At 40.3% G+C, this 18,204-nt stretch overlaps 1 protein-coding gene across 1 annotated transcript in view; it reads right to left on the bottom strand.

Moving 5' to 3' along the window:
• Positions 1-328: 328 nt before the first annotated feature.
• hcrtr2 (hypocretin (orexin) receptor 2) overlaps positions 329-18,204 on the bottom strand; it is a 54,814-nt gene continuing 36,938 nt past the window's right edge. The window contains exons 4-7 of the mRNA XM_051916891.1: positions 12,220-12,335; positions 9,984-10,204; positions 5,897-6,018; positions 329-3,370 (exon numbers count right to left, since the gene is read on the bottom strand). Coding sequence (XP_051772851.1) covers positions 3,201-3,370; positions 5,897-6,018; positions 9,984-10,204; positions 12,220-12,335 — 629 coding nt within the window. The 3' untranslated portion in view covers positions 329-3,200. The remainder of the gene's footprint in view (positions 3,371-5,896; positions 6,019-9,983; positions 10,205-12,219; positions 12,336-18,204) is intronic.

Genomic DNA, 18,204 nt, shown 5'->3' with positions numbered 1-18,204 from the left:
TTCTGTGACCGTTTAAAAGTCAGCATGTGTGAGATCATTCACATATATGCTAACAAAAAGATAATGATGAATGGCTTTGTGTATCTTTTAAGTAAAACTGGAATCCATCTCTACAAACATAATTTCAAACACATAACACACTCAATGTATTTACTTAAATTACTTATAATAAGAAATGGTGCATACGTAGCAGCAAGTACACACTTTTAATAAATAACACAAGATCTCAAAGCAAGCACCTGAGAGATAGCAACATCATAAGTAGTTCTCTGCCATGCTGTTCACCTGTTCGTGCTCGTGACGTCTATCACACTTGAACAAAGATGCATTATTGTGCCTTTGTTCTCTTTTATTACTCTGCAATCATCACACTAATAGTCAAATAAGCAGTCAGTGCTCCAGGCTTCATGACCCAACAAGCAAACACTCAGAGCAAATAATTACTGCGGGACTGTGCAAAACGTCAAAACAACCCCATTATAAATAAATGTTCTAAAACAACACACAACAGAGATGCCTATCGTTGGAAATAAAACAGACTTATCTGTAAACACTTAACTTGTGAAATTCACACTAAAGTGAACATTCAAAATGTTTTTTTTTTTTTTTTGAGTACCCGACTGGGATCAAATTAGAGTAAACATTAACACTTTACAATAAGGTCTCATTAGTTAATGCATTAGCTCAAATGAACTATCAATTATATATATATATATATATATATATATATAGCACAATTTATTCATGTTAGTTAATAAAAAAATATTATTTTTTTGTAGTTTGTTCATGTTAGTTCATTAACCAATGCCAAGTGTATTAACCAATGTTAATTGTTAATGTCGGAATTTGGATTTTTCCCACCTCCTTCTAGGAAATAATGTCTGGAACGCCACTCAAAGTCGAACATTCGGAGTGGGTACATCGATCAACCCTGACCTTAGCGAGACGCGTCATTTGACGTCACTTCCAAGATGTCGGCAAGTCCGCTTCCAATGTGCATAAATGTAAAAACAAACATTAGACATTAAGTTATTGTAATGATACGTTTTTGCTTTTCGTATGCTATTTTTATTCTGTTTTTGCCATAATTGCCTCAAAAACACAATATGCTCTCATTGTGTCATGGCGACATCATGTGGTCAACATGTGAACGTGACATGTGATGCCTGGAACTCACTGAGGTCTGAAGTGGGACATTTAATTTGGGATACTCCCACGTCCAAGTAACCTCATCTGGAACGCAGCATTATTATAATATTACCGCCCCTTAATCTGCACGTTTTCACCCACAGCGCTGCCATTTTGTTTTTGCAAGCGACAATGACAATACCATTTCTAACCATGGCAAAAGTTTGAGCAAAGCCGAGTACAGACAAGTACAAACACCATTTAGAGTCCCAGCCTCAGAGGAGGCAAGAGAGCAGTGGATTTATTTTATTTTTAGTGGAAATCCCCTAGAAACAGTAAGCAAAAACCTGCTTGTGTGCGCTAATCACTTCAAGCCGGAGTGCTTTCTCAACCTTGGACAGTAGTACAAAGCAGGATTTGCTTCAAAGTTGTTCCTGAACGAGGGAGCGATACCAACTGACTGAGGCAAAGCTGCAGACGAAGAAAATACAAGTATTTTTAAGTAATGCAGTTGTGTTTCTTTGGTTCAGGCAGCTCCACTTTCCATGTGCTTTCCCTTAGCCTCCATGCGCTCTATTACTTTATGCTAGCACAGACAGAAGCTGTGTTTGACAGAAATGTCATTTTATGCCGGACTGCTTCACAAACGAGGGTCAATTCAACGATGGATTTGCACAAAAGATTAACATGACGGCACATGCTAGTCGATGAGTTGAATCAACTCCACAGCAACTACATAAATTTATCCACTAACCATTCAGAAATGTCGTTTCATTCTAAAAGTTCTTCCTGAGTCTCTCCATCAGTGTCGACTCCGGTTTGAACAATGTAAGGCTGAACACCGTTACTGACAATCCTCATTTTGGCTGCGTGAGATTCTCCAGCTTTGTTGTTGTTGAGAAACCGAGGCGTGAGCTGTTAAAGCTCCGCCCTCTTCTGGAAAGTGGGCCGGGAGCAGCAGCTCATTTGCATTTAAAGAAACACACACAAATGACGTGTTTTTGCTCACATCCAAATAGGGTCAAATTTGACAAGCTATAATAAATGATCTGTGGGGTATTTTGAGCTGAAACTTCACAGACACATTCTGGGGACACCAGAGACTTATATTACATCTTGTGAAAGGGGCATTATAGGTTCCCTATAAAGATTAATAAATGCTATAGATGTACTGTTCATTGTTAGTTCATGTTAACCAATATAGTTAACTAATGTTAACAAATGAAACCTTATTGTAAAGTGTTACCAAGCAAGCTGTTCCTGAAAAGATGACAAAACAGTATTCCTAGAGAAACATTACAAAATCTCAGATTGTACATTGTTTAAACATGGAACAATAAATAAATAAATATATATATACAATATCAATTTTGTTCAAAAGTAGTTGAAGCAGTTCATGCATGCAAAAATAATGTTTGTTTTCAAACAGGTTACCCGAACGCATCTCAAACAAATAGTACCATCCAAAATTCACATGACTGGTGAGTCAGTGTCACTGTGTTCAGCTGGTTAGATGCTCAAACAAACAGAGCAATGTTTCAGAGAACGTAACCCACAAATTGCTTGCTTACCATTGTCTCTACATAAGATTGGATAAGGAAAAAATATTTTAACACTGAAAAAATGACACATATCACCTTTAAAAAACAAAACAAAATAAAAAAACCTTCCCTTCTATCATCATTGCCTTTCAATCTTGTGTTGAATGCAGTCTCACGGTAGTATTGTGTTTCAGAGACATGCCATTATTTTCATGCACATCATCTCAGGGGATTATGGGGTACATCACCTGTTACTGCATACCCAGCCGAGCTGTGAGCAGAGAAATAACCTCTTGGCTCACAGGGTAAAAATTTCAATTCCACTGAAGGTTCATGTGCTCTTACACTAGACACAATGTCATTTTCAAAAAGTGTGGGTAATTCACTGAGGCTAATAGGTCCATTCAATCCTTCCATCCATAAGTCTGGCAGGTCGATACATACGGCACGTCTGTGTTCTTCTAGTCAGCGTTCATGACTGGTGAAGTGGCACCCGTAGGATTAAGCCAGCAAACCCTTCCCACAATGGAGCTACACAGCCTGGTCAGATATCCTGGAGATGTTGTCAAAATTGGTTACTTGGGTAGACAGGGATTTGCGGCTATCTGTGCTGGTTCTCGCTCTGACTCTCTCCTTGTGTATGTCATCTCCACCGGAGCAATGACAGATGAACGCTGCTTTGAACTCCTCTCGAAATTTACCTGCGAGGATAAATATACAGGATTTGATTCAAATAAGGTTCCACTTGTTAACATAGTTCCCTTTTTTTTTTTACAGTCTATGCCTGGAACAAACAAGTTCACTGTAGTTCACTTAACAGCCACCGGTGTCGCTAATAACAAGGGATTCTGAATTCTACATATAGGCCCTTTAAAGGGATAGTTCATCCAAAAATGAAAATTATTCCATGATTTACTCACCCTCAAGCCATCCTAGGTGACTATGACTATCTTCTTTTAGATGAACACAATCGGAGATATATTTAAAAATAACAAGCTTCTGGCACAACAGCCATATGCATTCAATGTACAACACCCATGGATTCGTATGGATTCATTTTTTTATTTTTTTTTAATGGATGGATGCATTTTTTTTGTCTTCAAAATTTGGGCAGCCTTTTAATTCACAACCATTATAAACCTTAGAGGACTAAAGATATTTTTAAATGTATCTCCGATTGTGTTAGTCTGAAAGAAGATAGTCATATACACCTAGGATGGCTTGAGGGTGAGTAAATCGTGTGGTAATTTTCATTTGAAAGTGAACTATCCCTTTAACAAAGATTAATAAATACTGTAACAAATCTATTGCTCATTGTTAATGCATTAACTAATGGGACCTTACCAAAATAAACTTAAGCATTTCAATAATCCATTAAAACCCACTTTTCTTTTCTTTTTTCACAGATAATTGAGAACATGCATTTTACTTTGTGGACAGCTCAATGAAACTAAATGCCTTTTCAAAAAATATTGAAGTTTGAGCTGACTTTTTGTTAATCCCTGCCATAAAAACATATTCTACTAATCCAATTTTAGCTTTTGTTATCCACCATTTTCTCAATTTCTTTTCTCTTGTTTGTCCATGGAGGAGATATGGGTGTTTGTGTAGTTTTAAATGAAACATGGAAATTATCATTAAAAAAGTGACAGGTGTTCCTGTGTGCATGCTAATTTGACTCTTACTTGTGTACTTGTGTGTAGATTTTGTTTTTAGTGGTTTCCTTTTATGCTTTACCACATACATCATCTTTCAGAAAGGCAAACTGAAATACCTCTAGTCTTGTATTTACATCACCCATGTAAAAATGGGAGTATTTTATGTACTCTCAGCAGAAATGTGCAAAAATTGTACCTTTAGGAGTACAACAGCTTGTCACTGGAGGAGTACTCATCTTTGCAGCTTATATACCCCTAAAAGGTTCATAGTAGTAGGGTACATATTACTACTCCAAGGTACCGAAAAAGCACCTTTTAGGGCTAGATAAGGTACAAAGATGTCCTTCTAAGTGTTCTGCCTCAGTGGCTACGTTTACATGCACCCACATAATCCATTTATAATCGGATTGACGGCTCAATCGGATTGAAAAATGTTCATGTAAACACCCTAATCGATCTGATTGAGCTCGATCCAAATGTAATTCCTTTTCTAATCTGATCCAACGGCAAAAAATGACCATGTAAACGCTTGAATCTAACTACTTTCTCAATTGCATTCAGAAGTCTCTGGGGCACATGCGCAGTGCAATGTTGATACGCATTACACAGTGCGCAAGTTCACGTTCACGTCTTTAGTTGTAAAACCATTGCTGATTTATGAATGTGCCAACAGAGCAAAAATAACTATGAGCTCTGTTGGTGTCACGGTCATGGTTGTCTCCGCAAGTGTGATTGATATGACGTCACACGCAGAGCGTGTGCGCAGAAGTTTTAATCGGAATGTATATAAAACACATATAAATGGATATTTGAATCAGATTACAATGTTTGGAGTACATGTAAACAGATCTGCAATCGGATTCAATTCATTCGGATTGACGAAAATTGGTGCATGTAAACATAGCCAGTGACAAGCTGTTGTACCATAAAGATTCATTTTTTTGCACTTTTTTTTCGGCAGTGAATTTTATATTCTGTTTTAAAAAAAAAAAAAAAAACATCAACTACTCTTTTTAGACCTTTCAGAATAAAAATGTTGGTCCCCATGTAACTGGTGGGATAAAATGAATTCATTCATTTTCAGTAGGTGCACTGAATCCTCCAAACTGCTCTAAATGATATCAAAAGCGTCCTTGAAATGACCAAGTAATGATGTACTCAATGTTATCAAACCTGTACCACGGTGCACAAAGAGAATATTGCAGTGCTAATGAAGAAATAATTAGTTTGCTCGTTTGAAATGAAAAGGTGCAGGATGTTTCCGGAGGGCAAACGGCATTTCAAAGCTTTGAAGTCTTGTGTGTGTTTGCAGGCAGTGTAGGGAATGAAAGGTGCAATGCCTTAATGTGACCAGCAGATGGAGGAAACAACATGCAGTGCATTGGTTCTGGTCATCTATATATATTTTATATGATACAAAAAGATCAATTCATGCAGCTCTCTGCAAACAAGATAATGATTTAAATCTGGTGTATAAAGAAGGAAGAAACTCAAAATATGCAGTGCGGTGAGTCTCCAGAACCAGAAGTGAAAGGTGTCAAATACCAAAGTCCCTTTGCAAATACTCACCACTGAGGAAATTGTAGATAATTGGATTGGCGGCACTGTTGGCGTATATAAGCCAGTGTGAGAAGGTGAACCAGGCATAGACAGTCTCTCTGTTGTTGGTGTTCTTAAAAGCTCCAAATACTCTGCAGATCACAGGTGGACAAACACATAAAAAACTAACCATCAAAAACAGAACATTTTGAATAAATAAAGCCTTTATTTCAAGTACAGTGGGACTCTCCTCTAACAAACCTTACAAGGAGCAGATTTAAAAATAAATAAATAATAAATTATTTGCAACCTTCATTTCAGCTCAAGACATGCAGAGCATCTTAAACTAATCTACAAAATAAAATAATTTAACTCAACTAATTAATTTGACTCAAAGTAGTTAAACACTTATTGGTTGATCAGAACGCAAAGCAGAGATTGAGTTATGCGTCACACTTTCTTTCTTCTCATGTTATAAAATCATTTCAAGCGGACTCAATATTTCATTTCTTTTTTTTTAAGCAGGGATAGTGTACAGTCAACATACAGTCAGTATCATCATTATCGCAAAATAAACCCTGATAAGACCCTTCTACTCCATGCCAGGTTTATGTAACGAATAACTGACGACAGGCTGCTGACTTATTAGAAAAATACTGCACACCTGAGGTGGTAATGCACGACGCGAAACAGTCATTTTTATCCCATTACTTACTATATTTATTTGCTTGGTCTGTGTCATTGTGGATTTTGGTTCTTTTGCTGTTGTATCTCTAATGCCATTGGAAATAACTGAAATAATTTGGTGAAGTGATATAGAACTGTAGTGCGGTCAAGACCTGCCTGGAACTACTTTGAAACCTTAGAACGTTCGTCAACTAATTTGTTATAATGACCATCTGATTGTACATTATCCTGTACTGTTTTTTTTCCCCCTGAAGAATTTGAGTACACTTAAATCATTTAGTTTTTAAGATTACCTTAAGAAGAACTAAAGAAGAATTGGTCCCACTTTATATGAGTTGTCTACTATGTACTTACATTTAAAGTAGTCATTTGATGCACAATGCACTTATTGCACTTATTATGCACAATGTTTTTACATTGTACTTATATTTTAAAAACACCTGCATGTAATTACATCTGTAATTAATTTCTGTAATTACATTTATAATTACACTGTTGACCTTCCCTTACACCTTACCCCTACCCTTAAACCTACCCATACCACCAAACCTGTCCTAACTTTACCCGTATCCCCCTCAATTGCAGCACAAGTGTTTTGCAATACAATATGAACACAATAAGTACATTGTACTTATTTTTTTGATGCAAGTACATAGTAGTTAAGGACAACTAATATAAAGTGGGACCGAATAATTTGTAGTATATTAAATACAAAATTAGTGCGCAGAAACAGAGCACTTTAAGTACATTAAGTGTACATTTTTTTCCACCTGGGAAATACTGTATATTATCCTCTGCTGTAATTAGCAGTGATTGCTAACATTAAGCCCTGGATAAGCCATTGTGGTCCATTTGTGCTACTGAATGATCAGTGATACCTCATATCATGTGGTTTGTTGGGTAAGGGGAGGTGTTATTACTTTTCTAAGCAGTCAGACACCTGGTAGATGATAAAACGAGTGAACAATCACTTAAAGTAGCTATGTCTTATTTTGACCACTGTCAAGGTGACGTTTAGTTTCATTGTGTTTTCATTCGAATGCATGTGTTTTTTTTTTTTTTTCAGTAAAGTTTCTGTCTCCTTAGTTATTGCTTCCTCATTTGTTACCTTGGTTACTGATTAGTCCCACCTGTGTCTAGCTTGGTTCCCTGTGTATATATAGTATACTCCGTGTTTGGTTTTGGACTCTGTTGGTTATCGTCTTAGTTTAAAGCTGCTGTCTGTAAGTTTTGCCTCTTTGTCGCCATCTCTATTTGAAACCTGCAACTGCAGTTATATGGGGAATTATTATCTTTACGTGGGTTGTGCATCGGCACGGTTCCTCAGCATGGATGAATATAATGCTTGGTGTAAGTCAACACATCGGTGTGGATACTGTACTTCAGAATCACAGATTCTACGTCTTAGAAGTATGACCAAAATAGGAATTTTCACCGAAAAATGTCTGAACAAGTAAGTAACATGTCTGCCACTTTTGTTCTGACTCAACTAAGGAAAAAAGCATTAGGCCTACAATAAATGGCCAATGGTGATTAAATCTAATGATCGCTTAGCTCATATCACGTCAAACCGTGCAAATTATTATTATTGTTATACTTTCTTCTCAAATTGTTAATGTTAACAACATCAGCATTGCGTGACTATGTGTATTTAGTGTGTATTAGCATTACCTGAAGATTTCAATTTCTGTAGACACTCCTCAGTCCGAAGTCTTTTGCTTTTGATTATGGGTGAATCTCCAGTTGTCACTGATGATTGTCATTTGGACCTTTCTGGATTACAATCCTCCATCAAAATATGTTTAATTATTTCAGCTGCTGTGAGAAAAGGCTATAAATGATCCGCTACCAGCAGCATCCTATATGCATAGTCTACTAGCTGGGACTCCTTGCTTTCTGTTTACAGACGTGACGTAATGACGCAAAGACAAACGGCGACATGCTCGAATTTCCCACGGAAACCCACCAGTACCGCTCTTATTAGAAAACATTATTACAAGCTTACCGTTGTGAATCTGGCTGGTTATGTACTTGCTCAAAAATTTAATTTGGATCATTTTTAACCAAAAAAAAAGTTACAGACTGCAGCTTTAAGGTATGTTTTGCATTTGTTTTCTCCTGAGAATTTCTATTTTTGAATTAACAGATTATTTATACTGATTATCTGAGTCACTCGTGTCGGATTGCACCATACATCAGACAACCACATAGCAAAGCCCTGCTAAACACCCAGAAAACACTTGGGTTGTGATAGTCAAGCACCACTTATGCTTTCTTCCATGTAAAAATCTGGTTACAAATACTTTTAGTTGGTGAAATAAAGACAGTGAGACTCAAACCGCTATATTAATTCTTTGAATTACTACTAAAACATTAGCAAACGAGAATTCATTACAGATTCTTGGTTTGAACAGAACTCAGACTACAAAGGGCCACAAAATTAAGAGATATAATCTCATGCCTTTAAAGAACGCCTCACATTACTCATAACAATGTATTATACTACCATAAGACACATTTTTTATTAATATTGCTTTTTTTTTTTTCAATGGCAGAATGTTTTCTGTTGAGTTATCCCATGTTTGCCCAATGTGCTGGGCAGTTTTATTTAACCCAACTATTGTTTAAAAATTACTATATGGCTTAAAATGAACCCAAAATATGTTGGAAATTAAAAATCAGACATAATTACTAGAGGCAACAATAATAATCAAAAGGTGAACATTTATTAATAAGCAATTTAATACATGTTTATTGTTTAATTATTATTCATTAAACATATCAATAAATGTTAATTTATTAAATATATCAATATATGCTAATGTCCAACATATTTTGGGTTCATTTTAATCAAGCAATATAGTAATTTGACCTCAAAATTAAAAGGAAAAAGAAAAATTATTTGCATAAAGATAATGAAGTAAGTTTTAGGATCTTTCTTTCTTTCTTTCTTTCTTTCTTTTCATGACCAACAATGGTCCCACTTTATATTAAGTGTCTTTAACTACAATGTACGAACATTTAAATGAATCATTAGATGCAGTGCACTTATTGTGTACATACTGTACATGTACAGTACATAGTACAAGTGTGACCCAAACGATAAATATTTTATATATTATTTTAAATTAGGTATTTATAACTCATGGTAGTGTGCCTTTCATTTATGCTAATATAAAAATCATTTAAAAAAAAAAAATCTAATGTGGATCACAGTTGAGAATAATGAGAATCACAATAAACCCTTCAAGAAGTCATGAATTGGCATTAGAATAACATCACAATGCAAAAGAAAGCTTTATGGTCCTAAAAATGCGAAATATAATCTCCTGTTTTTTAACTTTGTTACCCAGACATGTTCTTGACAGCCATTGTGAGAGTCCACACAAAGACAGACATACACTACCTGTGCACGTGTCATGTTTCTTACCTCTTCATGATGTTGAGAACACTGATGGGCAGGTAACAGAGCGCAAACACAAACAGCACCACCATCAGCATGCGTGCCGTCTTCCGCCGAGCTTTCACCTGTTTGATCTCCGCTGAGACCGTGCTGGTTCTCACCTTCACCGATTCTCCCGAGCCCACAGCATGGGCTGAACACTGCAGTGACTTCCACTTCCTCTGAAGCACCGATGATGTTCCAGGAATCTGCTCAGGGATAAAGCACTGTACGTTATGGGTCATGGCACTGCAATTCAGTCCGTATTGCCACGTTTACAAAATTGAATACAAAAGACTTAAGATTTGTGAACATTGTGAAAAATTGTCATTTTAACTGTAAAAGGCTGTAAAAATGCTACAGTAAAAAAAACCTGTTACCCAGCTAACAAATATACACTGATCAGGCATAACATTATGAGCACTGACAGGTGAAGTGAATAACACTGATTATCTCTTCATCACGGCACCTGTTAGTGGGTGGATATATTAGGCAGCAAGTGAACATTTTGTCCTCAAAGTTGATACGTTAGAAGCAGGAAAAATGGGAAAGCGTAAGGATTTGAGCGAGTTTGACAAGGACCAAATTGTGATGGCTAGACGACTGGGTCAGAGCATCTCCAAAACTGCAGCTCTTGTGGAGTGTTCCCGGTCTGCAGTGGTCAGTATCTATCAAAAGTGGTCCAAGGTAGGAACAGTGGTGAACCGGCGACAGGGTCATGGGCGGCCAAGGCTCATTGATGCACATGGGGAGCGAAGGCTGGCCCGTGTGGTCCGAGCCAACAGACGAGCTACAAGCATCAGAACTGGACCACGGAGCAATGGAAAAAGGTGGCCTGGTCTGATGAATCATGTTTTCTTTTACACCACGTGGATGGCCGGGTGCGTGTGCGTCCTTTACCTGGAGAACACATGGCACCGGGATGCACTATGGGAAGAAGGCAAGCCTGGGAACACATGGCACCAGAATGCACTATGGAAAGAAGGCAAGCCGGAGGAGGCAGTGTGATGCTTTGGGCAATGTTCTGCTGGGAAACCTTGGGTCCTGCCATCCATGTGGATGTTACTTTGACACGTACCACCTACCTAAGCGTTGTTGTAGACCATGTACACCCTTTCATGGAAACGGTATTCTCTGGTGGCTGTGGCCTCTTTCAGCAGGATAATGCACCCTGCCACAAAGCAAAATGGTTCAGGAATGGTTTGAGGAGCACAACAACGAGTTTGAGGTGTTGACTTGGCCTCCAGATTCCCCAGATCTCAATCCAATCGAGCATCTGTGGGATGTGTTGAACAAACAAGTCCGATCCATTGAGGCTCCACCTCGCAACTTACAGGACTTAAAGGATTTGCTGCTAACATCTTGGTGTCAGATACCACAGCACACCTTCAGGGGTCTAGTGGAGTCCATGCCTCGACGGGTCAGGGCTGTTTTGGCAGCAAAATGGGGACCAACACAATATTAGGACAGTGGTCATAATGTTATGCCTGATTGGTGAACATTCTAAGAATGTTTTGCTAGCATTGAAATTAAGTTATGAAAATGTTATTTCTGAATGTTCACTGAATGGTCAAAACGACCAGTTTTTTTCTTGGTTATGCAAGTGTTAAGGGAACATTTCATTTTGCAAACATTATAGAAATGTTACTTTTGAAAGAACATCTGAAATGAGTAGCAACATTTGAAAAATGCTCAGTTTCAAGAAAAAAAAAAAAAAAAAAAAAAAAAAAAAGTTTCATGAACAACGTGTGGGTAATGTTTTTGTGCTAACATTTTGAGAACATTATTAAAGACCAGATAACTTTGAACAAACATTCTGTTAATATTACTGGAAGAATGTTTGCTCATTTGCCCAGAATGTTAGGGAAGTTCTGAGAATGTATCAGTTACCCAGCTGACAGGGAACATTTCAAAAATGATACATTTTCTTACTATATACAGGGGGAAAACTGTAACAGATCTAACAGGAAATTTTATGTGATTTTACAGTAAAATACTGTTTAACTGTAATATTGTTACTAAATCCAAAACCTAGTAAGAAAAGATCCATCTCAGTTACAATGCTACCTTAGAATGCAGCCGCCCATGTAGGCAGGGACATTAAGCAGCTCACTACACTTTGGAAAAGAGCCAGAATTTACAGAAAAATACTGTCATTTATAAACTGTTCAAATGCAGTTAGGCTTAACTATGATGTGTTAATAAGTCAAGAATGCTTACATACCTGTTGACACCAGAGTTTATGGCAGATCTGAATGTATGCCAGGACCATCAAACATAATGGAGCAAAATAGGTGACAATAAAGAAGCAGGTGTGGTACACTTTAGGGTAGATTTCATCTGCAGAAAAGAGAAACAATTGCAGAATCAGTCAGTTGCACATGACATTCTGTAAATAAAAGCAGAAGGGAGTCTTTAGGCATGATGGGCATTTTAGCTCAGCCGGAATGCAGTATTGACCAATCAGCATCCATGATCTTGACTAATTGCTTCCCCTTTCTTGAACATTCTACAGATTGAATGTAGCAGGCTTGGACCTATTTAATCCTTTTCAAATGGATTTCAACTTTTAAAAGTGCAGATAAATGGAGTAATTGGCTCCCAAAAGAAATGATCAATTCTGAATTGCTGAAGTCAATTTAGAATATAGACAAACCTTATATTAGTTTAATTGTCTATATTGGCAAAATTTTTAATCTGCCCTATACCCTATATTATTAATATATATATATATTTTTTTTTTGTTATAAAAAATAACAGAACATAAATCTATCGATTTGCCACTTCTCTGTTTCTGATTGAAAGGTGTCAGAATACACAGTGCATCGCAGTTTGTTGCGTATGGGGCTGCATAGCCACAGATCAGTCAGGGTGCCCATGCTGACCCCTGTCCACCGCCGAAAGCGCCAATGCCAATTTACCACTTCGATAATTCAAAGTGACATCAAAAACCACAAATCCCTGTACCCCAAGGCTATAAATGTCACAATCAGTTGCTGGCTCATTATTTAGTAGAACGAAACAACTACATGTTGTTTCTCTGTCTCTGTCATTCACTACGATAAGCAGTTTAAATCAGTACATTGACTGAGTGCTGTCTGCCACTGCACTGTAAAAAATATTTTCATGATTTATCACAACTTTTTCACAAATCTTTTGTCAAATCAGCTTAGGTTCACAAACGTTGTTCAGATAACATAATATTTTGAGTTTCTGTTGAATAAATTAATCTCTTTCTTTGTATCAACTCAAATTTTTTGTTGAAATGAATTTAAAATTTGAAGGCAACCAGGTTAGGCTACTTTAAGCTAAACCAACAAATCATTTTTACAGTGTGATTGTGTCTTTAATAATTTCTGGGCATGGTGTTAATCTAATGATACATCCACAATAATACGTTTTAGGTTTTTTTAAAAAATCCAATAAAAATAACATTGTCTAATGTGTCTTCACATCACATCACTCCAAAACAAAATTAGGAGCCTTTAAAATAACATAATAGGGGCACTTTAAGTATTTCATTTATGGCGGCAATTTTACACTTTTATGGTGCTGAAAACGTCTCGGGTTACGACTGTAACCCTGGTTCCCTAAGAACAGAGAACGAGACACTGCGTCCTAGAACGCATATGGGGAACGCCCTCGTGTGACAGGTGTCTGAAGTGAATCCAATCGTATTGGCCGGCGACAGCCTATGACGTCATACTAGTGCGACCAGACAGTATATAAGGGGCGTCTAGAGAACATGTCGTCCGCTATTCGTCTGAAGTGACTGTAGCAGGCAGCCCAGAGGCACGGCAACGAGACACAGTGTTTCGTTCCCTGTTCGCAGGAAACCAGGGTTAAAGTCATAACCCGAGACATTCCCTTTCAAAAAGGAACTCGCACTGCATCCTAGAACGCATATGGGGAACAGAATACCCACGCCGCCATGCTGAGGGAAGTGCATGCCAAAATGACTGAGAGGAGAGCAGAGCACTCAACCCCTGGTCACAGGCTGTCAGTGACATAACTCCCTACGGCCACTGCCCAAGCTAAAAAGCCTTAAAGAGGCCTCCACAGAATGAAGGCCAGCCAAGGCCGCTCAAAGGCTTGGAACCAACAGCTTCAAAAGAAGGGGTTCCTTTTTAAGGGAAAATGGCCAGTGGCCCGAGAGGACTCTGGCCAGTCACTTACTGGGGGGCAAAAGTCAACCCCGAAGGCCACCAAGGAGGCCGAGCCGGCCCAGACAAGGGCTAGTCAGGCCAACAACCTGTCTGAAAGAACAGAATCTCTACAAACTTCCTCAGAGAGGAAGAAACCTGTGAGAAGGACTGCAAAAAGGCAGTATCAACTCACTGGACCAGAGATGGGCATCCCTGGGAGTGGAGCTCATCAAATCGCCTAAAACCCTGAAAGAGGGGAGCAATCTAATCAACATAGGGACAACAGAGTGAGACCAAAGCACTCTGGAGGCATGACCTAAGCCAGGGGAGGAACAGAAACTGGAATATAGTAGGAGACAGAAAACACAGCATATAGACCAAACTCGAACAGTAAGGGAGTATCAACTGCCTAATACCAGTCCCTCAGGGCGGTCTAAAGAGTCCCTCTACCTTCCGACTGGTCTTGGGGAGCAAATTCTAATGATCCAGGAAAAACATGAGGGGAGAACTAAGCTTGACCGGGACGAGCAAAACCAAGCTTAAACAATAAGAGCTGTGAAACAGCACCAGAAAATGGTGAGGATTCCCAGAAGATTCATCTGAACAGCTCAGAGATGTAGGTAAACAGGAAGTGAAACCTACAACATCTAGATAACGCACCCAAGGAGGCTCCGAGGAGCCAACTACTTAGACGTGAGAATAAATAAAGCAAACTTTCGAAAGTGAGAGGAGGCCTGCAACGCTTAAGCGACCACAGGGAGGCTAATAACAAAAGCTCACTGCTTGTCACTGAGCTAAATGCTAAACACCACCAGGGAACCACATACTCAAACACTGCCAAAAACCAGTAGCAATGGAGTAAAGGAACAAAAGGAGAGGAGACCGCAGGACCTGCTACTCGCATTCTTAGCCTAATGCAGAAGGCGGGTCTCCGACCAGAAGCAACCCTGACGAGAGGGGAGGCAAACATAACAGAGCGACTAGCAAGGGAAGCTACAAAAGATAGTCAACATCTACTGCTGAAATTATAGTAGAACAGGTTGACAAAGTCTGGCTAGGTCGGGACAGGGGTGGCCCAAGAGAAGGGCTGACCCTTTGAACATGACCTCGCTGAGGCTCAGTGGAGGCTAGAACCCATACAGTTAAATAAGCAAAACCTGGGCGCCTACTAGGAAGAATCATTCTAGATAGAAACTGCTAGCACTCAGCAGGGTAGCGGTTTGAACCTAATGACTCTCATAAGAGAGGAGGCTGGCAAAAATAAAAAACTCCCAATGTGGCCAAAAAAGGGCCAACACAAGAAGGAGAAATAGCCCGGAGCTCTAGGGAATGGAGACCCTCCAAACATAATAACAGAGAGGGCCAGCACACTCAGGAATGTCAAGGCGGCCTCAGAAAAAGGCTGATGCTAGGACCGAGCAGGACTCGACTAGGACTCGACCGAGCCAGAAAACACACAAAAAAAAAAACACTACCCAAAAAAGGTCATGAAGAACTGGAGCTCAAGGGAGCGGAGGTTCAAATAGAACCGCATCATTGCAACCTAAGGGAAGGGACCTGAAACGGAGGCCAGACGGCCTACACTAAAAGAACTAAACTGAAACTAGACATAGTTAGGAGGTTTCAGAAGTAAAAGGCAGCTAGATGATAAAATAGCTTGCCATACTATAAAACCGTTCTAATGAAAAACACCCGCTAGGAGCTTCTAATAAAACTCTCAATAGAGAGGAAGCAATAGCAAGGATGTGAAAATAGCTTTCCATAAGAGCTCCAGGGCCCTAGGCCCAAAAACAAAAATTCCTAACGTAACAAAATAAAAGCCCCGCCAGCCTAAAGCAGAGAGCCGCGGTCACTGCAAGATTAATAAATCTCCCTTAGTGGGGAAGTGACCTGCTAAGCTCACCTAAGACCAAAAAGAGTAGAGGCCGAATGTAAAAATGGCCTGCCATACTCCAGCAGTCTAAAAACGGCTGTGCTCAATATCAAGCACTAAGCCGGACCCTCAGAAGGAGTTCCAGAACGTGAACAAACTCATCATTGGGCCCAGGCTTCAGGCCTGATGTCAGAGCGTGCGCAGGGCAAGAGAAAAGGGAACAGGGGAAAAGAAGAAAAAGAGGAGAGGGAGATGGAAAAAACCCTCAAGAGAGAGGAAACACTGAGCGGCGCTCACCGCGCCGGCTTTGTATCACCTCTCTCAGATCCTGCTTTTTCTTCCTAGCGTTCCTAGACCTCTGGCCCCGTCTATGATCCTCAGACCATGACGGGCCAGGTCCCCCTGGCTGCCTGGGTGCAGATTTGGACCGGCACAGTATACAGGATTTAAATGCTGCTGAGCGCGCCCTTGCCTTCCTAAACTTCCTAACCACCGCCTCAACGGAGGTCCCGAAAAGTTTAAACGGCGAGACCGGCACATCGAGGAGAAAACCCTTCTCTTTCTCCCCGATGTCAGCCAGGTTCACCCATAGGTGTCTCTCTGTTGCCACCATTGTCGCCATGGAACGACCGATCGCGGCAGCAGTTTGTTTGGTGGCACGGAGAGCCAGGTCTGTGGTGCGGCGCAGCTCAGCCACAGCATCAGGGGAAAGACCCTGGCCCTGGTCCAAATCTTTCAACAGGTCAGCCTGATATGCTTGAAGCACTGCCATAGTGTGCAGTGCAGCACCAGCCTGACCTGCAGCCGCGTATGCCCTGCCATTCAACCACAAAGTTGTTTTTAGTGGTCTAGTAGGCAGGGCCGGAGCCTTCAAAGACAAAGCTCCACCACCATCGAGATAGTTCGCGAACGTCTCGTCAATAGGCGGCATCGCCACATATCCATGCCTGTGTATCCCCTCGACATTGGCATAATTTGCATACGGGCCGAATAAGGGGTTTTCCAAGGAATGGAAGGCTCACGGGAGTTGGAGGAGTATGGCCGGAAAGAAAGCGGTCGTCTAGCCTCCCACGAACCGCCTCTTCCCGAGCGCGCGTCCACGGCAGTTTTAATCTGCCCGAGGCATGCTCCATAATGTCCAACAACTCAACATACGCGGGGCAGGATGGTCACGCGGGCTCAGATGAAACACTCTCACTGCCCTCAGCCATCGTCTGCTCTTCAGTGTGGCTTGAAGCCAAAAGAGCACTGTCTGCTGAACCAGAGGAAGCCAGAGAAATGGCATCCTCGTCAAGCAGATCTCTCTTGTGAGCTGCCGAACCACGAGAAAGAGAAACACCTTTCTCAAACTTTTCGGCGAGCTCCACCTGCGAGCCCCACGACTTGAGGCTCCTCTTGGCCTCAGCACGAGAAGGACATGAGCCGCCAGGTGCAGATGCCTGTCCCTCTCCCCTCGAGAAGATTGACAGCATAGGCAGACGCTCACAATGAACGCAAACAGATCCCTCGAGAACTGAACGCGCGTGCTCGTCACCCAGGCAGTGAACGCACAAGTCGTGTGTGTCATCTGGTGTCAGATATCTTGGACACGGATCGGCACAATGCTTGAAACGCTTCTCAGACATGATCAAAAAGGTTCTTACCTTGAAACAATCGCAACAGACAAAACAGTCACTGAAGACGAAAATAGGACGACATGTTCTCTAGGCGCCTCTTATATATTGTCTGGTCGCACTAGTATGACGTCATAGGCTGTCGCCGGCCAATAGGATTGGCGTGATTCAACTTTCACTTCAGACACCTGTCACGTGAGGGCGTTCCCCATATGCGTTCTCGGACGCAGTGCGAGTTCCCTTTCGAAAGGGAACCTCTGTCACCGTTTATTCTAAGTGTATGGAAAAACAAAACAGTATCTACAAGGCTCTAAATGGTTTAGCTCCTGTGTACTTAACCGATCTTCTATCGCCCTACAATCCTTCACGCTCTTTAAGATCACAAAACTCTGGACTTCTGGTTGTACCTAGGATAGCTAAGTCCTCTAAAGGAGGGAGAGCGTTTTCACATTTGGCTCCTAAACTCTGGAATAGCCTTCCTGATAATGTTCGGGACTCAGACTCGCTCACCCAGTTTAAATCTAGATTAAAGACGCATCTCTTTAGCCAAGCATTCACATAATGAATCTCATATCAGA

Source organism: Ctenopharyngodon idella, chromosome 13, assembly GCF_019924925.1.
Source record: "Ctenopharyngodon idella isolate HZGC_01 chromosome 13, HZGC01, whole genome shotgun sequence".
Taxonomy (NCBI): domain Eukaryota; kingdom Metazoa; phylum Chordata; class Actinopteri; order Cypriniformes; family Xenocyprididae; genus Ctenopharyngodon; species Ctenopharyngodon idella.
The sequence above is the reverse complement of the archived record's forward strand: the minus strand, read 5'-3'. Positions and strand labels throughout refer to the sequence as shown.